The 23223-nt window shown below is 52.7% G+C and overlaps 2 protein-coding genes across 3 annotated transcripts; both read left to right on the top strand.

Moving 5' to 3' along the window:
* Positions 1–623: 623 nt before the first annotated feature.
* Positions 624–12213, top strand: P3H3 (prolyl 3-hydroxylase 3; the record flags this gene model as incomplete). Its single annotated transcript, XM_084201326.1, has 15 exons — positions 624–1034; positions 1637–1789; positions 2474–2660; positions 2787–2918; positions 3783–3916; positions 4194–4283; positions 4608–4660; positions 4841–4899; positions 6061–6185; positions 6310–6405; positions 7380–7530; positions 7699–7816; positions 10171–10246; positions 10669–10809; positions 11071–12213. 15 exons carry the CDS (start codon positions 624–626, stop codon positions 11281–11283), a joined length of 2139 nt encoding a protein of 712 aa, XP_084057452.1. The 3' UTR covers positions 11284–12213.
* A 5934-nt stretch (positions 12214–18147) lies between these two features.
* Positions 18148–22998, top strand: GNB3 (G protein subunit beta 3; the record flags this gene model as incomplete). Of its 2 annotated transcripts, none has more annotated exons than XM_084201330.1 (9): positions 18148–18204; positions 18724–18762; positions 18910–19016; positions 19128–19191; positions 19289–19451; positions 19539–19602; positions 20516–20717; positions 21821–22037; positions 22892–22998. In XM_084201330.1, the coding sequence occupies 9 exons, from the start codon at positions 18148–18150 to the stop codon at positions 22996–22998; spliced, it is 1020 nt and encodes a 339-aa protein (XP_084057456.1). The 2 variants fall into 2 exon arrangements, with proteins under 2 accessions (XP_084057456.1, XP_084057455.1); XM_084201329.1 differs by having other exon boundaries at positions 19539–19605.
* Between the last annotated feature and the right edge of the window lie 225 nt (positions 22999–23223).

Here is a 23223-nt window from a genome sequence, read left to right as displayed (position 1 = left end):
TCACTAATGCAAACTGTCGATTCCAGTGCAAACTTTGTGTGAAACTTCAGATGGCCCAGACTTCTCATCCAAACAGGAAAGCTGACAGAGGCTTCTAGGGAAAGTCCTCCTCAACTGCCCTCACCAGCAAAGCTGGGAGTGGTGAGGTCTGGAGCAGGTTCCTGCCCCGGACACAATTCTTGGCAGGGAGATGCAAGAGTAGTGTGTGGGAGATGGACCTCCTGGCTGGTGCTGGCTGTAGTTACAGCCAAGGGCAAAGGTTTGGCACTGTCAGAGGGGAGGCAGTGTCAGAGGGAGATAGGTAGCCCGTCATGCCCAAGGCAGTTCTCCGTGTGAAGGGAGTATGAAGTGTCCAAGCGGGACTCCAAGGAGAGGCGTTGGGTGACCCACCCCAAAGGGAGGGTTCTCGCTGGGGCGGCCGCTCGCACCAGGAGCCCGTCAGACACAGCGGCGGCAGCACGGGGAGCCCCCGAGGCAGCGGCGGCCCTCGGCCGGCGCAGCGGGACCTGGGCCGAGCCTTCCCGCCCACCGCGGCCCCGGACCGGCGCCGCCCCCGGGGTGGGCCGAGCCCGGGGCCCGCCAGGACCCCTTCTCCTCTTCCTCCGCCTTCTCCTCCCGGAGCCATGGCCTCGCTGCTGTGCCTCAGCCTCCTCGCCGCCGCCGCGGCCGCCACGTCGCCGGGCCGGCTGGCGCCGTTCGACCTGCTGTACGCGGACGGCGTGCGGGCGTACCTGGCGCGGGACTGGGCGCGGGCGGCCGAGCTGCTGCAGCGCGCCCTGCACAGCTACGCGGGGCTGCGGGCCGCCCGCCGCGCCTGCCGCGCCGCCTGCGCCCGCCAGGAGCCCTTCGGCGGCGGGCCCGGGCGCTGGGAGGCCGCGCTGCTCGGGCCGGTGCTGCAGCGCGCCGGGTGCCTGCAGCGCTGCCTGGGCCGGCGGCTGCGCCCCGCGCCCTCCGCGTACCGCGCCAGCCGCGCCGTGCGCCGCGACTTCGAGCGCAGGGAGCCCTACAACTACCTGCAGGTGGCCTTCTTCCAGGTGGGCACCGGCCCCGGGCGCGGGCCCGCCCCAGCGGGTGGGAGTTGCCACCTCCCGGGGTGCTGTCATGTGCGGCGAGGGACGGGGGTGGCACGGCCCTCCTGGAGGGTCGCCGGGCAGCCGTGGGGGTGAACGCCTTTCCCTCAGCCTCGAGAAGAGACAACCGAGAGGGAACCTTGTTGATGCGCAGAAATATCTGCAAGGGGGTTGCCAAGGGAATGGAGCCAGGTTCTTCTCGCTGGTGCCAGCCGCTACAAGAGGCAACAGGCAGAATGTGATGCACAATAAGTTCCTCCTTTAGATGCAATATTAGGAAGAACTTTGCTATGCGGGTGACCATGCACTGGAACAGATTGCTCAGAGCAGTTGTGGAATCTCCCTCACCAGAGACATTCCAAAACCATCTGGATGCAATCTGGTGCCATGTGCTATAGGATGACCCTGCTTGTGCAGCGAGGTTGGAGCAGATGACCCACTGTGGCCTCTTCCAATCTGACTGATTCTGTAATTCTGTGAACCCGGGAAGCAGCGGGTGTGAGAGGTGGGTGTGAATAGCAGGGACCTGCAGGAGCATGACAGGCACTGCTGCCTTTTCTCCACAGCTGAAGAAGCTGGATCAGGCCGTGTCTGCCGCTCACACCTTCTTCGTGGCTAATCCCCAGCACCTCCAAATGCGGGAGGACATCGAGAAGTACCGGCGTATGTCAGGGGTGAAGTCAGACAGCTTCCAGGACCTGGAGGCCACGCCACACTGGGTGAGGGTTCAGTGCAGAGCCATGCATGAGCAGCCCTTACTCCACCCTAGGGACCGGTCTGGGATTCTGATCTGTTCCCACACAAAGGCCATGGCTTGAGACAGGCCCCCATACACAGAATCATAGAAAGATTTAGCCTGGAAGGAACCTTTAATGATCACCTAATCCAAGTCCCCTGCCATAGGCAGGGACACTTCCACTAGATCAGGTTGCTCAAAGCGCCATCCAACCTTGGAGCACTTTGAGGGATGGGACATCCACAGCTTCTCCGGGCAACCTGCTTCAGTGTCTCCTAATCATCAAAGTATCTTATCTCCAGTCCAAAAAATATTTTATCTTCCATCTAAACACTTTTTCAGTTTAATACCATTGCCCCTTGTTCTGTCACTACAGGCCTTGGTCTAAAGTCTCGCTCAGACCCCTTTGTGTCTGAAAGGCTGCAGGGAGATCTCCCTGAAGCCTTCTCTTCCAGGTGAGGACAAACTCCACTGCAAGTGTGACAGAGAGACTTTTTGATGACAGGTTTTTGGCTTCAGTCTGGGATTTGCTGTCACTGTGTGGTTGACTATGCATGAGCAGGCGTGCCCCTTTATGTCAGCACCATCCTATGAGCAACTGAGAAGTCTCGGGGCATCGTTTGGTGTCACCCACACTGATGAGGGGACCTGGATCTGTCCTTCACAGGAAGCATATGAGACTGGTGTGCAGCACTATGATGCAGATGAGTACCTGCAGGCTGTGGCCAGGCTGGAGGAGTCACTCTCAGAGGCCCTGTCAGCACTGGAAGAGTGTCGTGCCCTGTGTGAAGGGCCTCGGGAGGATGAGGATGAGGAGGAGGAAATGCAGCCTGGCCTGTATGAAGCCATTGCAGGTAGTGTTAGAGGCACGGAGGGTTGGGTAGGAAGGCTGTGCTCCCCACACTGGGCACATCCATGACCCAGCACTCCTCTCTGGAAGAAGTGTGGGCTACTGCCTTTCTTGCTCCTCTCTCTTGCAGCCCATTATATTCAGGTTTTGAAGTGCAGGCAGCAGTGCGTCCTGGAAATTGCCACAAAGCCGGGGAGAATTTCTGCCACAGAAGATTTCATACCCTCTCATCTCGATTTGCTGCAGTTTGCCTACAGCCAGGGTGAGCAGAGCCACAAACCAGCAGGTTATGCTGTGGCGCCCCGACACTTGTCCTTTGCCTCTGATCCTGGAGGGCAGCTTGTTGTGGGGAAAAATGGCACACTGACCTGAGCTCTACTTCTATCTGCCCCCTGACTCTTCCCAAAACCTCTGTTCAGGACTGTGGACACCTTGGGAGGTGTCCCTGGTGGTCTCCTTCAGTCTCATTGCCCAGGTTCTGTGGTGTGAGGCTGTTCCCACGTCTTCCCTCCTCATGTTTTCAGGACCTTGTTTCAGCTATTTGCTGAGTGTTTTATTCCCTCCTTTTCAGTACATGGCTCTAGACCAGGCTCCCACTTCCTGCCCAGAGGCTACACATGCATTTCACTTCAACAGGGGTGTTCCTTCTGAGGCAGCCCTACCTGCTGAACTGATGGCCTGGCGTGACACTGGTCATCCTGTCACCCTGTCACTTCACACATCCCTCAGCCTTCTTTTCCATACCCCTGCTCCTCCCCACACTGACCCAACTGTTTCTTATTTCCTCTGTCAGACCACTGGTAAAACTTGTATCCCAAAGACGCTGCTAGACCCTTCTTCTTGTCTGTTGCATGAGGGAGTGGGACCATCTCTCTTTCAAAATACACTTACTTTTAATCTGTTTCTTCTAAACCAGCTCCCAATAAGTGTTAAAGGCATGCCTGTTCTGTACCAGGTTCATTCCCATCGTTGGGTGGAGGCCCTGCCAGGCAGGGGCTGGTGTGTACTTGCTGTAAGGCCAGCTGCCAGGTCCCGACAGGGACACTGGGTGCTGCTGGCCTGTACACATCCTCTGCTCAAGTCTTTCAGGGACATCTGTGTTTGTTCTCTTCTCTCCCTGCACAAGTTGGGAACCAGACACTGGCTGCTGAATGTGCTGCTTCCTACTTGCTCTTCTATCCCACGGATGAGCCCATGCTGGAGAAAATGAAGCAGTATCGCACAGAGCTGGGAGAGGACACAGCTGTCACGGCCAGACAGGTAGGTACAACTCCAGGCCTGTCCTTGTTGGTCCTCCCCTGTCCCACAGGACAGGATCACAGTCCAAGAGACAGATAGGGGAAGGTGTTCCACTGCAGACACGTGCCAAAGCCAGGACTGGAGAAACTGGAGTTTAGTCTGTCACAGTCAGTGTCCCTTCAGGACAAAAACAGGCTTTAATTGTGCACAGCAGTGGGAGGGGGCAGGCTTCTGCCCTGGACAGGGATGGGATTGTCTTTTGTGAGGTGGTTGTTTGACAGTCTCTTTGCTTCCTTAGAGTATTCAGCATTATGTGCAGAGATCTTTGATGGAGAAGAAGTTAATTTATTATGCAGTGGAGCATCTGGGAGAAAGTTTTAATGACCCTGTAAGTAACAGTATCATTTTAGTCTTCCTGCCATAGTTTCACCAACTGTTCACAATCACAGTTGTCAGAATTCACTTTAGTAGGCTGTGATCCAGAAAGGATCAGATGCTGATGAGGAGGACCCCCAAGTCCTTATGAAGTGTATCTTTAAGGCCTTTCTTCTTCTCCAGGATTGAAGTTAATTTGAAATTGCTGCTGTAACTATATGTGTTGACTCAATTTGTCTGTCCTGAGAAGTGGGCCACAGTGGTTCGTCTGATACTCACTGGAGGAGCAGTGCAAGGTTTGTTGTGTACTGAACCACCTGTGGTTTTTTCTTTACAGGATCTTTGGACTCCAGATGAGCTGATTCCTGACAACCTAAGGGAGAAACACAGGTAAGATTTGGCATGTCAGCTAGGACTGCAGTATAAGTAGGTGTGGTACAAGGAACAGTAATATGTAGAGAAATGGGCACAAAAGGAACGGGAAGGATGTGAAATGCTGCTGCAGAGGAGGGCTGGGCATAGCTCTGTGTACTGACAGCCCTGGTCTCTGTTTTTTCCCTCGCTCCCGAGAGAGGATCAGGAGAAGCACAAGCAGGAAACTCTGGATGTGGAAGAGAGGGAGAAGAGGGGTGAGTAAAAGAGCTTGAAGGAGGTCTTGGATGCAGTCAGCCAGACTTACTCAGGCTAAGTGTTGTCTTCCACCCTCAGACATTTGAATGCTACTGTAGATGCAGACTGACTTGAATGGCTCAGCAAGTCATCTCGCTGTTCTTTTCTTCCTCTTTGATGCATGTGTAATCTTGCAAAATCTCACTGTGTACATCTCTGGCATGCAAACTCAAAGGGCACTGTGGCTGGAGAAGCTGAGGACAGCCTGAATGTGTGACAAGCCTGTGGACATGCAGATCCCTGTTCAGTGTGCCAGCAGTGTCTACACCAAACCTGGTTCAGCTCCACCAGCCCAACGTCACTCAACACTTTTCTGAAAGGGACATGAAGGGAGGGGCTGGGAAATGGAAACTGGAAGCAGATAATGTAGCTTGGGCAAGTCTTTCCCTGTAAAGCGGAAGTCCAAGGGGTTTGTGGCTGAATGATACAGGCTGCAGTGCAGAATCTCGTGCTCTTGCTGGTCCCCTATTCTTTTGTGTGGATACAGAGCCTCTTGAAGGGCTTGGTCGTGGAGTTCTTTGCTTAAAATGACCCCGAGTGGTTCTCTGCTGTGGCACATGTGAGAGCAGAGCCTTCTAAGGGCCCGAGGACCTCGGCATTCCTCATTGTCCAGAGGTCAGAGGGGTGGGAAAAAAGGCTAAAGATCAAAAATTAAATCATCAGCTAATATCCAGTGCTTCTCTTTGGGGATGAAGAAAGCAGAAAGATTCACCAGAGAAAATTCTTGGATAAGATGCTGATGAAAGATGATTGAAAGGAGGGTTGATGGAGGTGTTTACCTGCTTCTTTTCTCCAGAGCCTCACTCCAGTAGGCTGGACCTGCTCTGCTGCTGCAATCCACAGTGCACTCAACTTCCCCCAGCTCCCTGCTGCTCTCCCAGCAAGTCCCAAGTCTCTGCTGCCTCCTGAAGCACGCGCTGTAGGCCAGCTTCCCCAGCGGGTGCTCTGGTTCCCCTGAAGCATGTGAGGGGGCTGCGAGGAGCGGGCTCTTCTGGGGAACTGTCCTGTCTTCTCTGAGAATGTAGAGTGTCTCTCCACTTCCTTATCCAGGCTGGGGGTTGGTGTCTGAGGGATTCTTGTCCAAAGCCTGCTCGTGCCTACCTGTGCTTGCTTCTCAACAGGTGCTTTGCCTTTTGAGGGTATTGCTGTCACGATGGATTCCCAGCAGATGAATGGAACCCAGAGGGTTGTGTTCGACAGAGTGCTGACGGAGTCTGAGTGTAAGGACCTTCTCCGACTGACCAAGGTGAGGCCAGGGTCCTGTGAGAACTCCTCTGTGTGTACTTTCCTCCTCAGCAGGCAGGGCAGTAGGGTTTGCATGGAGGAGAGCTGGCAGCCTAATGCATGTCATCTGTATCCTTCTATTCCAGGCGGCAGGGGAAGCAGGAGATGGATACCGGGCAAGGCGGTCGCCTCACACCCCGCATGAGAGATTTGAAGGGTTAACTGTTTTGAAGGCTGTGCAGGTAAAATGCATCTGTGAGTCTACTGTCTTCTTAATTATCCAGAAAGAAAGTTTGCCACCTGAGTGTTTTGTTCTGTGGATTGCACTCTGGGTGGTGTTGTCTCCCTCACAACACTTGTGGTCTCCTCTGACCTGCTCCCTCCTCAGTCACATTCAGGGATGTTGTACGTGGAAGGCTTGACAAGTGCTTTCTCTTCTGTGAGGAAGGGTATGGGGACTGCTTGTCCCTGTGAGGTAGCCTTACAGACGTGCTTAGTTTAGAGTTGGAGAATAAATTAAGGTAAAAGGAGCCTCTTGAGATCTCTAATCTGACCTCCAGCTTGCAGCGTGTCTAATTCCAAAGCTAGATGAAATCCCTCGATTCTTTGCCTAGGCAAGTTCTGAACATTTTCAAGGATGGAGATTCTCCAGCCTCTCTGGGCACCTTTTTTGGTGCTGTACCAGTCTTGTGAGGGTGAAATTTTTCTTCATATCTAGCCAAAATTTCCCTTGCTGCAGCTTTTGTCTGCTGCCTCTTTTCAGTGAGTCTCTCTGAGGAGACACTGTCTCCATCTCCTCTGTTACCCTCTTTTAGGTGACAGGAGGCTGTACTTAGGTGTTCCTTTGGCCTTCTCTACTCTAGACTGGAAAAAGCCAAATCTTTGAGCCTGTTTTTCTAAGTCATGTGTTCCAACATTCCTGCCATCTTAGGACTCTTCATTCAAGACTCACTTCAGTCTCCCTAGTATCTCTTGTGTAGTGGGAGACCAAAAATGATGCAGCTTTCCAAGTGTGGCTTTGTGGGCCAAGGAGAAGGAAATAATTGCTGTTCCGTACAGTTGTACTCCTGAGTTATAATTGAATGAGAAAATGTGTTCTTTTCTTGCCTGAGTGACCACAGGACTTCACAAAGGTCTCTTCTCCTGTGCTGTGTACGTGTATCATTTCTTAGAGTGTCTTTGTAAGTATTGTAACAGACTTGTTTTTCATTTCTAGCTGGCCCAGAATGGGGACGTGGAGTGGAGAGATGCCAAATTGCTTCTGCAGGCTAGTGAGAAATCTCGGAAAATCATAGAGTCCTATTTCAGTCCTGGAAAGAAACTCCATTTTTCATTCACACACCTTGTGTGCCGCAGAGCTGTAGATGGTAAAGAACCTTTCATTCTGTTAGTCCCTGTCTCCCAGAGAGTCTCCTCGCTCCCAGCCATGTGCTCTCAGGAGGCTATCCTCCCTTTATTCTCACTGTATCCCTTTCTCCCTGCTTTATTCTTTCTTGAGGCTGAAAATGCCAATATTCCTTTTTGTATATTTCCAGGGGAGCAGGAAGGTCGTATGGATCTTAGTCATCCTGTCCACGCTGACAATTGTCTCTTGGATCCTGAGGGGCAAGAGTGCTGGAAAGAACCTCCTGCCTATGTGTACAGGGACTACAGGTAAGAGCACCTGCATTAGATCAGGTGAAGACATCCCTGGCCCCATCAGAGGATGAGCTTAGCTTATAGAAACCAGGTGATGGTTGGCTCTAAGCTATCGAGGACTGTAGCATCAGGCAGAAGGCTGCATCAGCAGCTTCAGAACGAGGTGTGAAACACCTTCCCTGGGCTGGGAAGACCTGCCCTTTTTCCCTCCTTGCTTGGCACAGCCAGCTTTAACCGAGAGCAGAATGAGGCTGGGAGGCTGCACAGATTAGAGCCGTGATACCAAACTGCTATCTTGTGGGTCTACCACAGTACTACAGCCAGCTGCCAGCCCTTTTGACAGGCTGTTTCTTGTAGTCGAGTTCCATCTTTCACAGAATTCTGTGAGTTACAGGAAAGGGATAGTCAAGCTCCTTGGATTCCTCTCGTTTGAGCAGTCAGTGTACTTCAGTGCCTGTTCTCTCAAGATTCACTGCAAATACTTTGTGTTGGGTTTTTCCATTCCACGTGAGAGTTTATGTTTTTTCCAGCCTGTGGCAGGTTTTGTTACTTCTCTGTGAAAGAACTTGAGATATAGTTTAATGGTGATGCCAGTTGTTGCACACAGCAGCCAGATGAGGTCAGTTCACTACAGCTGATTCCTCCTACTTGCCATCTCATCCCTGAGCATCCAGAAATTTTACTTGTCTTTTCTTTGAATGGTAGCTGTATCCAGAGCAGAAATCTCTAAGCAGCTACGATGAAGATAGGGGACTTAGGGGGAATTCCATTATCATTGAGTTGTTTCCCTCTGCATTCCAGTGTTTACTTGGTGTAACCAGATTGTAAAGTTACCAGACTTTGTCTGCAGCTAGTTAGATCTCTGCCCCTCTTGTGAGAAAGCTGTCCTGTTCCCTTCACTGCTCCCTGGGTTCTCTGACTTCCACTTGGATGGATAGTAAAATACCTTCTGGGGGTCTATGCCACTGAGCTATTTTTGGGAATATCCCTGTCCTATTGCAGCCCGGGTTGTGACTGCCCAGCCAGCTTAAGGGCTGAGCTGCTGCAGTGTCCTTTTGAATGAAGTGCCTGTGTTCCTGGATCTTTCCTGTGAATCTGTGCTATGGGCATTAGTGATGATTTTGAGCAGGATTGGACCCAGGGGCCCACGAGTTCCAGTGATGCTGCTCTGGGTGCACAGTGCTCCTTTGGGTGCCAGCGGTGCACTGGTCCCTTGTGCTGTTCGTGCTCATCTTCACCTTCTCTTTTCATTAGAAATTTCCCCCATGGCACCATTCTGAGTCCTTTTTCCACAGTCCAAACTGCTGAGATGGAGCACGTAGTGTCTCCTTGGAAAATGCACTGTTTTTTCAAACATTATGTGGGCAGCCCAATCTGCTTTTAGTACCCCAATGTTACATTCTAAGACTGTTTTCCATTTTCTTCTTGTCCTCCAATTACCCTTCTCAGAAATGGAGTCTAAAGCCCTGCAGACTATTGAGGTCAGGATAACACTGTTTATGCTTCAGCCATTATCCCTACCTTCCTGTCCCTTGGACGTGTGAGAGCTGTCCTTGCTTTTCTCCACTCATGTCACCCCTCTGCCTTCACAGCCTTATTAAAACCCTGTGGCAGAAGAGCTACAACTTCCTGGGTTCCAGGGCTGGTAATCCTCTCACTGCCCTTATGTCCTTAACATTGCTTCAGCAACCACAGTGTTCATTTGTATTTCTTCCTCTCAGTCCCATTAACTAAGAGCCTCTGCTGTTCCTCTGATGTTTTCTATCAGCTTAATTGAAGACCAAGAAGAGCCCGGGCAGTTTGTGGTCCATTCTTTCACCTGCTGGGCTGTGGGCTCACCTGTGCTGTACAGTGGCCTCATTGCTTCTCTTTTTGTATAACTTTACTAAAGTTTCTTGCTTTAATTTTCTTTCCTACATGCACCAGGCCCCTTTTGGATCATTCCAATTCTAATGTTACCCTGAAATTCCTTGGCTGTTAAGACATGGTTTTCTTTGCTGATCGGTCTCCTCTTCCAGGAGTTGGATTATTCCCAGCCTTGAAGCATAAACAACAGGTTAGAAACAAGGTCTGTCAAGCCCAGGGCATTGTCACAACAGTGCCACAGATGCATGCTGCTGGGGATTAAGAACAAACCAAAATAAAACGGGACAAGTGTGTAGAGCTAATTCCCTGGCATACTCTCCCAGCCTCCTGTGGCTTGCAGCTCAGGGACTCCCCTGAGCTAGGCACTGCTGTGTTTAACACCCTCAGATGGATTCTCCTGCTAACTGGTCTGCTTGCTTTTCAACCTGTGACAAGGGGTGTGGGGAAGCTCCTGGGAGGAATAAGCTTCACCGTGCACATGTACTCTTTCTTTTTGTCCACAGTGGCATTCTCTACCTCAATGATGACTTCCAAGGTGGAGGCCTTTTCTTCACTGAAATGGACACTGTGACTGTCACAGTAAGTCTGGGACTGGCCAAAAGAGGGAGAGAGGACTGAGGGCGAGGCTTAGTCTGGGCAGGAAGAAACTGGTTGTTATTGGATCCCACCACTCCAAAAACAATCCAGTGCTGGTACAGTGGCAGATTCAAATAGGGACAGCTAAAGGGAAATTGAGGCAAATCTCAGCCAGGGGAGAGTTTGACTCTTTCCTAGCTGAGATTTTCTAGGCTCTTCCAGTCTGTGGGTGTCTGTGACCTTTGTTGTCCCACTGATTCTCTCTGTCCCTCTCCAAGGCCTGCCTTGCTCATAGACTGGCTGTAGATGCCTAGCAGCTCTCTGCACTCCCACGTTCCCAGAGGCAGTGTCACCCCTGTAGAAGGACTGCCTACTCCAGAGCAGGGATCTGCTGCCTTCACAGTCTCTTGTCTCTCTCCTGGCAGGCCGAGGTGCATCCCAAGTGTGGGAGGCTGGTGGCCTTCAGCTCTGGCAAGGAGAACCCGCACGGCGTGTGGGCCGTGAGGCGCGGGAGGCGCTGCGCCATCGCCCTCTGGTACACGCACTCCCCGGAGCACGCGGAGCAGGTGAGGGGCCCTGCTGCTGGAGGGACAAATACAAGCACCTCCAAGGGAGATCAAATCCCACTGAGGAACAGCTTTTGGGCTTTCCCTGGGGCAGGGCACAGCGCAGCAGCTGGGGGTTGCCCTTGGGCAGGGTGTGTGGTGGAGGGCCAGCCTGGGATGGGTCCTGCAAAGGGGGATTGGGCTCTGGAGAGGTCGGGTGGATGTGTGTTGTCGAGACCCCAGCAGGGGGGATTCACGTAATTTCTGTCTCCATGGCTGCAGGAACGGGTGAAGGCAGAGGAGCTGGTGGAGCAGAGGACCACGGAGCAGGACCAGCCTGATGGAGACAAACATCAGGGAGCTGATGGCAGCAGCAGATCCTCCTCAGAGCCTGGTGCTCCCAGCCGTGCAGCCAAGCCTGCAGATCAGAGACAGAAGCCTGGCTTGGACAGGAAGCAGCACCCCAAGGTGCTACGGGCCAGAGATGAGTTCTGAGTGCTTGGGGCCCTCTGGACTGTCACACAGCCTGGCCTGGCAGGTCTCGGGAGCACCGGGACCACGGCGGCCTGGGGCAGTGTAGTAGTGTGGTAGAGCCGTAGTGATGGGGAGGGCTGCAGCTTTCTTCTCTGTGGTGTCCCAGCAGCTGAAAAATGGGAGAAGGACACAGTGTGGAAGTCAGTGACACCAAGAACTTTCTTCACTGCCTCACCGTGTTTGTCTCACTGAGAAGTAAGAAGACAGGGTCTTCTCACCCCACTCCTCCCAGTGCCAACTTCTTGGCTATCCAGGGCTAAATCTGACAGGGGGAGGAGGAGCCTGGAGTCTTTCAGTGAGGGCTGTCTCATTCAGGAACTCAAAACTAAAGCCTTTAAATTTCCTATGCACCTGCAAACTGCAGAGCCTTGCTAAGTTACCTGAGGCAGGAAAGGTGAGGGACTGTGAATGTATAGAATAAAAGCCAAATGCTGGACACAGATATTGATGGGAGCTTGAGTCTGTATTACCAGGGAGACGTGCACACTTGTTTCTGATTGAAATTTAATTAACAAATGATGGGAGGGGATTGAGCCCTCAGTGAAAGATAACAGAGTATTTACCCAGATGTCAGCTACTTCCAATAAGGGAGAGCAAGAGAGAAAGTCAGCTGTGACGTGGCTAATGTGGAAAGGGTGAGGAGTGCCTTCAAGAAAAAGCACTGTACACTCACGTTTCCCTGTAGCAAGACCTCTCCTTTTTTTTTTTGTTTTCATTTTTTTCCCCTCTCCATGCACTAAATTGTCCCTGAAAGCAGAAGAGAGATTTTGTTTATCATTTTCCACCCTGATAGAAAGACAATCTGCTGTCACTGCCCAGGGGATTAGTGTCCCGAGATGGGATTATATTGTAGCCAAATAGGAATTGAATGGGGTGGATGTGGAGTATCTAAAAGAGCAGTGACCCTTTTCCTGGGAAGCATTAGAGCAAGAGATCAATCTGTGGTCATGACATACTCCAGCCTTGGTGAGTTGTGCACAGAGGCCCCGAGTGCAGTTCAAGTGGAAGAAATCTTTAGAGCCAGGGCCAGTGGTGTAAGAAGTGTGTGAGTGATCCCCTTGTCACCGTTGGCACAGGGCCCCTGCTCCATGGGCAGGGAAGTCCTTCCTTAATCTGAATCCTGACGCTTCTTAACATGCAGGCCTGGGAAACCTGTGTTGGCAACCCTTTTTGCTTCCCATCCCCTCCCCAGGGTCACAGGGAAATGTTTGGTTGTGTGCATTTCAAATTCCCTCTCCCTGGCGAGGGGCCTGTCGCATCCCAGCACCCGCGTGTCCATCCCGATGATTCCGGGGAGTGCTGGGTGGTTCCTGGGTGATGGGGACATGCTGGGGGGTGAGGGGCCGGTGTCCACATCCCTGGCTCGCTTTGCCCAAAGGTGGCCTGGGTGATTAGACTGATGGCCTCCTGACGTCAGATGAGATCCGTTAAAAGGTATTTATCTCAGGCTTGGGCCAAAGCCGCGGGAGAGATTAAAAGAGATTGAGGCCAAGATAATCCCCTCGCAGCATCCCACCAAAGTGGCTGCCAAAAGGCATGCCACCAAATCTTTTGCCACCCCTGGCCCCTGTGCCCAGTTCTGTTTTCCCCATCCAGAGCCCTGTTTGCAGCCGAGAGAGGGTGTGGTGGCCCTGCCATTGGTTTTGCCTTTGCAGGCCCTCGCCGCTGGCATCATCCCTCTTTCCGCCCTGCCCGGGACACCAGTGGCATGCTGTCCCTGGGAAAACAGGAGTTCCTGTGACTGTGAGGTACACCAAGCTCTGCTCTGGTGGCTGATAATCCTAGGCTGTTCTGGCTAATCTTCACTTTATTAGTTTGTTGCTGATATAAACAGAGGGAGTCAAATCCGCCTGGGATTGTTTCTTTCCCTTCAGGAGCAGTGTGCTACTCTCTCTTTTCACCCCTCCCCATCCACCTGCTTTGCATTACGTCCCAATCCGATTTCCCCAAGTCTCTGGTGTCTGATTTAATTTGCCTGACGCTGCTCCTGGAATCAGCCCTCCCCCAACCCCTCCCGTCCACAGCCTTCCAGCTCCCCATGGGGAGATCAGTCCTGGGAGAGGCTGAGGAGCAGAGAGGGAGCGAGGGACTCGCTGGGTGGACAAACGGGACTGCCTGGAGACTGCAGAGGTACAAGGGACTTTTGGGCAGTGAGGAGCCATTCTCAGCAAGGGAGGCAGGCTGTGAGGGTCCCATCCAGAGGGGACTGCAACCCACCTTGCTCTACAAATCCCGGTAAGTTTGCCGCCTTGCAGTGCCTGAGGTCACCTTGGTGGACCTGGCATTGGGACCCCGAGTTTCTTGGAGTGATTATATGGGGAGCCTTTGAACAAGGGCTGATCCCATCAGAGGATGAGGGAGGGTAAGATCGTGGAAAGGAGTTGGGGTTAGCATTGAGGTGTCTTTACGTGGTGAGGAGGTTTTGCACTGGATGGGGTTGCTTGTTCTCCACTTGGCAGGTAAATCTCACCAGTTTCCAGGCTGGAGCGGGAGGGTAACACCTCCCCTGAGCGACCTGGCACTCGCTGCCTGTAAACAGCCCTGCACTCCCAGTGCACCCCGTGCACACCTCTCTGCAGCTGGCTGCTGTTCTGGCTGGAGAAGGAGCCCTCGGAAAGCAAGGAGCAGAGCAGGGTAATTTTACCCTGACCTTTGATCTCCATCACAGGAGAGAGGGATCATCTCTGTATCCGGCTCTGCAAGGAGCCTGGGGTCACCAGGGCGAGCCTGCAAAGCTAGTCAGGGATTACACAGAGACCCAGGGACACTGCCTGTTCCCACTGAGTCCTTCTTCTTGCCCCTTTCCCTTTTCCATTCACAGCCCCCTCCCAACATTTCACAGAGCAACCACTCCTTCCACAGCGTGGGGGGAGCTACCCAGGAGCAGATGATAAGAGGGCTCACCTTGCCTCTTTTTCCCACCAGAGAGTGATGCAGGTGACTCGGAGGGACAGCTCCCAGGGAGCAAGCTGGGCCACCTCCATGGCATCGTGCAAGAGATAGGGCCACTGCTCTGGAAAGTCAGGGTGTGGCAGCAAAAGGCAGGAGATGGATGATTCCAGGTCCCCCTCCATCTTGCACCACAGCAGAGGCATTTGATCTGCTATGAGCAGGCACCAAAGGAGTCAGGATGGGTTTGGTTGCCCACAGACAGGAGTGCTGCAGCAAGAAATTTGTTAGAAAAGGCAGGAGGGGAAAGAACGGTCATGTTGGAGAGCAGAAGAAACGAAATGTGATTTCCAAAGCCAAGAGCTGTGAACTGGATGAGCACAGCTAAGGCAGAGCTCAGAACAGGGCTGGCATGAGCCAGCCAAGCCCAGGCTCTGGCTGTGCCCTGTTTGCTCCTGCTGGTGCCTGCAGGAGGCAAAACTCTGGAAGAGTGCTGGTGCCAAGGTCCTCCTGTCAGTAGCTGTGCTGAGAGCGGTGAAGTGTTTCTTTCAAAGGTACCTAAGGACCTGGTTTCCTCTACTGCTTAGCATTCATCTGAAAGAGCCCTTACTTCCAGAAAGCACCAAGTGTGCACCATTTAGAAGCCTTTCCTATTAAAACTAGCCTGGGCAACCACCATGAGCAACAGTGAGCTGATCCTTAGATCCGCTAGAAATGTGTGTCCCTAAGGTCCTGCTGGTCAAGGCAGGAGCATGCTTTGGCCAAACTCATTTCCCTTTCCTTTGTTCTTCCCCCATTTTGTTCCTCCCATTTCCTGCCCTAAATTTACATGACCATAACGAGCTGCTCTTTTGCACACCTGCCCTGCTCCTCCTGGGAGGCAGCTGCACTAGGCTGGGGACAACTCACTCTCCACAAATTGCACTGGGACGTGACGGATGGAAGCGACAGGCGACATGGAGCTATTCTTATCACTCATCTGTGGCTCCTTGTCCTTCTGAGGCTGAGAACAATTCCCAACTTCATTTAGAGTGTTCCCTCAGAGGGATTTAAAGGTTCGGACACAGTCCTGAGCTGCACCTTCTCTATATTTAGCCCTTTTTATCCGTCCTCGACATCCTGCCCCTGCTGTTTGATCTGCCTATGGCTCTGAAAGCCCCTCATCTGGTCATGCAGCTTTACAGAGAAGTGAACTGGCATTCCCTTGCTAGTGCCAGAGTTGAGAAACAACCAGAGAAGGGAAGAGAGTAGTGAAAAAGCAGGAGTAATGAAAGGAAGACTGGGATCCGATGGGTAATGAGGAGGACTTGTACAGCCAGCTTCACCGGGAGCAGAAATTGGAAGGAAGGGAGAACAAGGTTCCCTCCTCTGTGCAGGTTGGGGTGGGCAAAACCAGAAGTCTGCAAATAAAAATTAGGGCAGGTGGGTGGACAGTGATCTCAGAGAGCCAAAGGTGTATGAAATAACAGCCTGAAGAACTTGGGAACCAAGCAAAACAGGCTGGAGGGAGAGTCAGAGGGAGGAGGTCGCCTAGCAGGAAAAGGCAATCCAATGCTTAGGATCGATGGGTCAGTCCTAAGGAACGCTGGAGAAGGGCAAAGTGTGGGCCACAGTGGTAGGGTTGGCTGCACAGGGTGGCTGGAAGTTCAGGTGTGCCGCTTGGTGTGCTGCAGGCTGTGACCAGAGCTGGATGGAGCCTTGCAGCCTGACTGTACGCTGAAAGCGAGGGGCAAACACCCCCGCATAAGGAGGATGTGCAGCCTCTGACTGAGAGCTGCAAGGCCTTCCCCAGCATCTCCCTGCTCTGTCAGTCAGCTGGGAGGTGGAGTGGAATGCCAGCCCTTTCCCAAAGGAGGGGAAGTGCATGGAGGTGGGCTTTCATGGCCAGGATCACTCAATGAGGTGCAGCTGTGCATCCTTGCTGGGAGGAGCCCCGTCATCTCTGCTCTGTTGGAATGAGAGAAGGAAAACCAGTGGAATGGGCCCAGCTCAGGTGCTGGTCTGTTCCTGTCTGAGGCTGGCAGCCCCAGGCCATGGCTGTGGCATGTTCCACCGGGCCCTGACAGTGCTGCCCTCCTGCTCCCTCACCATTTCCTGGGGCTGGCAGCCCCATCCCGTGCATGGGCAGCGAGCAGGGAGCCATCAGCAGCGCTGTGCCTCTATCCAGCCTTGCAGGCAGCAGGCACAAGTCTCTCTCTGCAAAGTATATCCTGAAATAGCTTCCTGCTGGGATAGCCTCCCAGGAGCTAGGGGAAACCTGTGTCTCCTTCTCTTTCCTGCACTCAAAGCCATGCCTCAGGAATCATTGAACAAGCAAATACCGTGCCTGGGGGATCAAAGGAAAGCCGTGGAGACATTCAAGGGAAGGAATTCTTAAAGGAAACTCAAAGTGCTCTACAAAGCAGCAAGCACAGGTGGGACTTGGCAGCTGCGTGGATGTGCTTGCCCACAGCAAGAGAGCAAGTCTGGCACGGAAGGACCCAAAGCCTCGCCAACCAGAGGAAATGAGGCCTTCAGGCAACAGGGATGGAAGTGATGTGACCCACAGGAACTGGGAGGAATTCTGCAGATGCTGCTGGAACATTTCTTGGGCAACACCTAGAGCACATCTGGACACTCACATCTGTCCAGGTGAAGTGTTGGAGGAATTAACGATTACGTTTGTCTACAAAAGTGGGAGATGCTAGAATCGCTGGTGAAGATTTAAGTGCACATAACAAGAAAGAGAGAACAAAACAGAGATGCTGTATAATGATACAGTGCACCTGCATCTTGAATATGGATTACAATTCTGGCTCCCTGCTCTCCCTGCAAACACATATCATCTCTGCTCTGTAAACAACTGAAAAAAAGCTCAAAGAACAGCAGAGATAATAGGATGTAACAGCTTACATGGGAGGAATGACTAAGTTTGCTCTGCAGTCTGGAAAAGGGATGGGTATGACAAAGATGTATGAAATACTGAGTGATGCAGTGGTGAATAGAGACCAGTTCTTTGCTGATTCTTCCAACTCAGCTACTGTCAAGTGGAACCAGTGCCACTGGGAAGTGATGGAAGCAGAAACTTTGCAGAGCCTGCCACCCAGCTGTGGAAGTCATCACCATGGGGTACTGAGGACGTTGAACTTGGCATGGGCACAAAAATGGTGTGGACAAATGCACAGAAGAAAAGAACATCACGGACTTGCATACAGTAATGCTGCTCTAGCTTTGGACGTCAGTGAAAAGCTGGGGCTGGGCAAGTAGGAGATGTACCCCTATCGGCTTATGCTATTCTTAGATCCTTCCCCAGGCATCAGCCTTTCTTTTTATTTTATTTTGGTTTGGTTTTTTGCTTGGTTGGTTTGTTTTGGTTTGGTTTGATTTGGTTTTTGATGTGAAACTGGAAGGGAACCCTGAGAGAGCACCTCAGCAGCCCCACAGATTTCACGGGTGGTCAGTGAGTTGGTCAGTCCTGCCTGGTGAGGCTTTGCTGAGGACAAACAGTAGGAAATAGCCAATGGGCTGCCCCCATCAAGTTTCTTCTCCTGGAACTGAGATGGACAGCTTGACCATGAACAGGGAGAAGCTGATGAAGAGACCCAGGGCTTGGAATGGAGAGGTTAAAAATGAGTGGACAAGTGTGGCCAGAACGTCAGCAAGAGGCTCTGGAGTTCTTTAGCTTCCGTATGGGTATGTGCAAGCAGGATCCAAGACAAAATGGACCTTTGATCAGGCCCAGCACATTCTTCCCAAATGCTAAGGGCTGTGGCCAGATACAGCATGACATTACTGAGTATTCATCCAAGAAATGGTCACCAATCCTTTGTCAGAATATCTACATTTCTGTAACTGAGCAGTCACATTGGTGTCCTATCTAACTCACACCTCTCTCCTTTGATGTCTCCCCAGAATCCAGGCTGCCCCACGTGGAGGAGCCACCCCTAGGTCAGAAAGATGGGGGAAATGGAACAGATGAAGCAGGAGGCTGAGCAGCTGAAGAAGCAGATTGCGGTAATGCTGGCAACAGTCATGAAGCTGCTGAGACCGTGTCTACCCACCCCACTGCATGCCCAAAATTTCCTCTTCAGCCACAAGCTAGAGTTGGGCTTTCTCCATCTACATTCTTGGAGCCCTCTGCAGCTCTCCACAGCCCTTTAAATGCTAATGGAGATCTTCCCACCATGGTGGGGGGAAGGGAGAGAAACGGGGACAGGGGTCCCAAGAGTGTAGTGAATCCCCAGGATCTCCTCTGTCTGTGAGACCACTGAAGTTCTGTCAGGTGGGAGGGTCTATGGAAAGGGAGTAGCGCAGCGAACAGGATGCTGAGCAAATTTTGGCTCACCTCCCTGACAACTGACTGGTGTCAAGGTGCCCTAGTCACAGACAAAGATCCCCCTGTGCTGGCCACAATCCAAACACAGCAAAGCCACAGTTCTTACTTCTAGTAGCCCTCAGACAATGACCCCAAATTTCACTTTGCCTTCCCCACATGTTTTCAGTCTGTCTCATCTGCTGTTGTCTCTTCTCCAGGATGCCCGGAAAGCCTGTGCAGACACAACGCTTGCTCAGGTAAGGGACAGGGCTGCCTGGGCAAGCTAGCACCACTCTAGGGGCTTTTGTCCAGTCAGGAAGGACTTAGGAGGCAGAGATGTGGGAAGCAGTAAAGCTCCTGGTAGTCCAAGATAAATTCTTTCTCCCCTGCCACTATTTCTTTAGATTGTGTCTGGAATGGAGGTCGTTGGACGCATCCAGATGCGGACCCGAAGGACCCTGCGGGGACACCTGGCCAAGATCTATGCCTTGCACTGGTCCACAGACTCCAAGTGAGAGCGCTGCTGCTGACCTGCTGGGTGCAGGACGGCACGTGGGTGTGAGGGGCAGGAAGGCTCTGACGGGAAGAAAGCCACTAACACGATCTTGTTCCTGTCTTACAGACTTATGGTCAGTGCCTCACAAGATGGGAAACTGATTGTGTGGGACACATACACAACTAACAAGGTAGGAGCCAGGTGGCTGCAAACCAGGATGCTGGAGTGCTGTCCTTAGCCTTTCTCCCTGCTGCCAAGAGCCCTGACATGGTTTCTGGTCCTCCCAGGTTCATGCCATCCCTTTGCGTTCTTCCTGGGTCATGACCTGTGCCTATGCCCCCTCCGGCAATTTTGTGGCCTGCGGAGGCCTTGACAACATGTGCTCCATCTACAGCCTCAAGTCTCGGGAGGGCAACGTCAAAGTGAGCAGGGAGCTCTCAGCCCATACAGGTGTGTGCAACTGGGTGCCCCCTGCTTCCAAACTTCACCCTTCTATCCCTGCCCCTTTTCTCATATCTGCTTGTTCCCGCTTCCCAGGATACCTCTCCTGCTGCCGATTTCTTGATGACAACAATATTGTGACTAGCTCTGGAGATACCACGTGGTGAGTGCTCCCTCCTGCATCCTAGTGACATGATCTCTGCTCTTAGCACAGCAGCAAGTGCAGTCCTTGTACTCTTCAGCCCTCCACTATCTAAGGAGGAACTGCTCCGACACAGGGAGACCACATGGAGCACCTGAGGAAGCCTGATCTATTCTTCCTCCCTTGGCAGAACAGAGGCTTCTTTTCTCAGCTGAGGCCAGGTCAAGCAGTAGAGACCATGTCAACAGTTCTCACAGAGAACAGTGTCATTTATACCTGGACAGAAGGAGTTTTAATTTTATGTGGAGCACGCACACGTTCTCCACTTCTCAAGTCCTGCCCTCTGTGCAAGGGACACTGCAGAGGCAGTGCCTTGATCCTTTGGTTCCTGGTCCTCAGGGCTCACTGTGCTGTGACTCTGAACAGTCCTGAGTCTTTATTCACCCCACCCCATCCCAAAACCTGCTTTGGAAGAACCTTTTGACCAAGGAAATGTGGCATTCCCATCAGAGATCAGGGTTACACGGGGTTTGTTTGCCGGGCTGTGTTGTGGGATCCCGCTGAACAAGAGGTTTGCATCTTACAAGCATGGACACGGAAGACCTTTTTCAGCTGTTTGCTATTTTTTTGCTGTTTGTGTCCCTCTTACTGTCTCTCAGTATTCCCTTCAGCTGTTACACTTATATGCCAAACTTCACACACCCCCAGCCTTAGTCTAACTCTGTTTTGGCAAAGGTATTGCCAACAACAGCTGTGAAGATATCTCCTGTTGTATACAGCTGACTCCAGGGATTCTCTCACCCATTTTACTATGCCACGGCTTCCCTCCTTTTGTTTGTGAGTGGCACAGCTCTTCAGCCTGCCTGTGGGTCTGCTCTGCCTGGGCTGGCTCCGAGACCTCCTCTCCTCTTCCTCCCTCTCTCCCCCCCAGCGCGCTCTGGGACATCGAGACGGGGCAGCAGAAGACCGTGTTCATTGGCCACACTGGAGACTGCATGAGCTTGGCCGTCTCCCCTGACTTCAAACTCTTCATCTCCGGGGCTTGTGATGCTACTGCCAAACTGTGGGACGTGCGGGAGGGCTCCTGCCGCCAGACCTTCTCCGGGCACGAGTCCGACATCAACGCCATCTCCGTACGTATGCGCTCCGCGCGGGGCTGGGGAGGAGAATGCGGGGTGGAACAGCTCCACAACAGCCCTGGGACAAGGTTGAAAGAAGCTGTCACAGTCAGCAGGGTAACAGGGCTCTTAGACCTTGGCCCCGTGATCCAGCCTGAAGCAGGGAGTGCCCAAGTTCACTGAAGTTTGGAGGAGGGTTCTCCCCAGGCACCAAAGCACCCGAGTCTTGGACAGGCAGTACGCCGTGGTCTGTGGAGCTGAGCACCCTGACACAGGTGCTGGTCCAGCTTTGCTCACAACAGCTGTTGGGGGCTGTGGTTCAGGCATGCTCCAGCAGCCCTGGCACAAGACTCAAGTGAGGCAGCAGGAACACCTAACTCAGCTGAGGTCAGCTCCAGATGAAGAGGTGGGGACTTGGGATCACAGGGAAATCTTCTGAAGATTAAATTTTCATGGGAGGCAGCTCAGACATTTGGGAGGAAGCACCTCCCTCAGAGCTGCAGAGATGGCAGGACAAGATGCATGGCAGACTATTCCTTGTAGCTAACCAAATGCCAGCTTCCTGCAGCCTGCTGCTCAAACCACCCTCCGCTGACATCAATTAGTGAAACCTTTCTCAGTTGCCCCATAGCTTCCTTGCCAGCCCCAGGTTTTCTGCCATGCCTGCTCCTGAGGAGCCCTTTATTTACTCCTGAGAGCAAGACCACAGAAAATGAGCATGCATGAGAAAGCTGGGATCTGAGGATCAGACAGAGGAAGGCTCTGGTAGCCAAAATCATGGAAGTCAGACCTCAGCTGGGGGATAATGGGTGGACACTTGTCAAGGCCCAACCTAACAGCTGGAGTTAAAATAATCCTTCCTCAAGCACTGAGATATCTTGCAACAGCTTAGGCCATTTGTTTTCTTGGAGTGGAAGGGGTTTATTAAGCCTTAAGAGAAGTATCAGCCTTCCCCCTTCAGCAGACTCAAATTTTATGATCCAGTGTCTGGTCCCACCAGGTTTTCCTGCCTCTGTGTCTTCCTGGTGGTTAGCAGGGGGGGTGGGGGGTGACGAGTTGAGGAATTCCAGCGGGATCTGAGGAAAACCTCATTCAACCACGGTGTGCGCCCTCCCCAGTTCTTCCCTAACGGCGAGGCCATCTGCACGGGCTCCGACGACGCCACGTGCCGCCTCTTCGACCTGCGGGCGGACCAGGAGCTGATCATGTACTCCCACGAGACCATCATCTGCGGCATCACCTCCATCGCCCTCTCCCGCAGCGGCCGCCTCCTCTTTGCCGGCTACGACGACTTCAACTGCAACATCTGGGACTCCCTGAAAGCAGAGCGTGTGGGTGAGTGGCTCCTCGAGGCACCGCTGTCCCTCCCTGCAAGGCCTCCTGGCCCTGCCTCAGGGATAATGAGGCACTTATTTTTCCTAAACATAGGAAGACATCCTGTCCTGACTGAAACGCAGCAGAGCTCCCTCGTGCTTAGGGAGCACACCAGAACTAGGACAACCCTCACTGGCCTACAAGAGATAGTGTTTTTAATGTTAAGGAAGTCAAGCCTTTAAACAACATTGATCGAGGGGGACAAGAGGGTTCCCGTTAGCTGAAACTGCTCACAACCACCAATGGAATATCCTATTTCCTCATAGTCTGCCAGTTCCAGGTACTCACAGTGCCACTTGGTGGCCAGGCACCAAGCCAAGCCTGCACCTGGGCTTCCATCCAACAACTTTGGGTAGTCTGTGATGCTCTTACACAGAACAGACTTTTCTTTCAGATGCAGCCCTTACCTTCTGAAAAGTCATGAAACACAGCCTACCAACGGCACTGCTGTTTCTCAGCCTTACTAAGGACCCCATCCTATCTTAGTCTTACCGTCACTCCAGGGTGAGAGCAGTTGCATGAGGATTCAGCTGGCCGGGGTGGAAGCAGTTGTATGAGTTTCAGCTGACCAGGGTGGAAGCAGTTGTATGAGTTTCAGCTGGCCTTACCTTCCCAAGAACTCCTTGGCTGGCGGTTGTACGCTACACACAAAAGTTCCTTGGCACATTTGCCCCTATTCTCCACGTACCGACTGTCAGAGGTCTGCAGGAGCAGACAGGGCCACGCATGGTGCCACGTGTCCCCTCAGCAGGGCCACCCTGTCACCTCTCACAGGATCCCCTGCACTGCCTGACCCCTCTTCTTTCCTGCCACAGGAATCCTTTCTGGCCACGACAACAGAGTGAGCTGCCTGGGGGTGACGGCGGACGGCATGGCTGTTGCCACTGGCTCCTGGGACAGTTTCCTCAAGATTTGGAACTGAGGATGGCAGCAGAGAGGGGAAGAGCAGCGGAAGCACGGCCCACAGCCCGAGCCCATGCTAAACAGCACCATCAGCTGAGCACAACAGAAATGCCTACCTACCACTCCCACTTGTCTCTAGACACAGGTCACTTGTAGGAGTCTCCCAGAGTGAAAGGAGATCAGGGAGGAGAAGCAGGGGGAGCTGGGGAGCAGGAGCACAGGCACTGGCCCTTCTCTCCATCTC

Source organism: Fringilla coelebs (assembly GCF_963513975.1).
Source record: "Fringilla coelebs genome assembly, chromosome: 2".
In the NCBI taxonomy this organism is placed as follows: domain Eukaryota; kingdom Metazoa; phylum Chordata; class Aves; order Passeriformes; family Fringillidae; genus Fringilla; species Fringilla coelebs.
The sequence above is the reverse complement of the archived record's forward strand: the minus strand, read 5'-3'. Positions and strand labels throughout refer to the sequence as shown.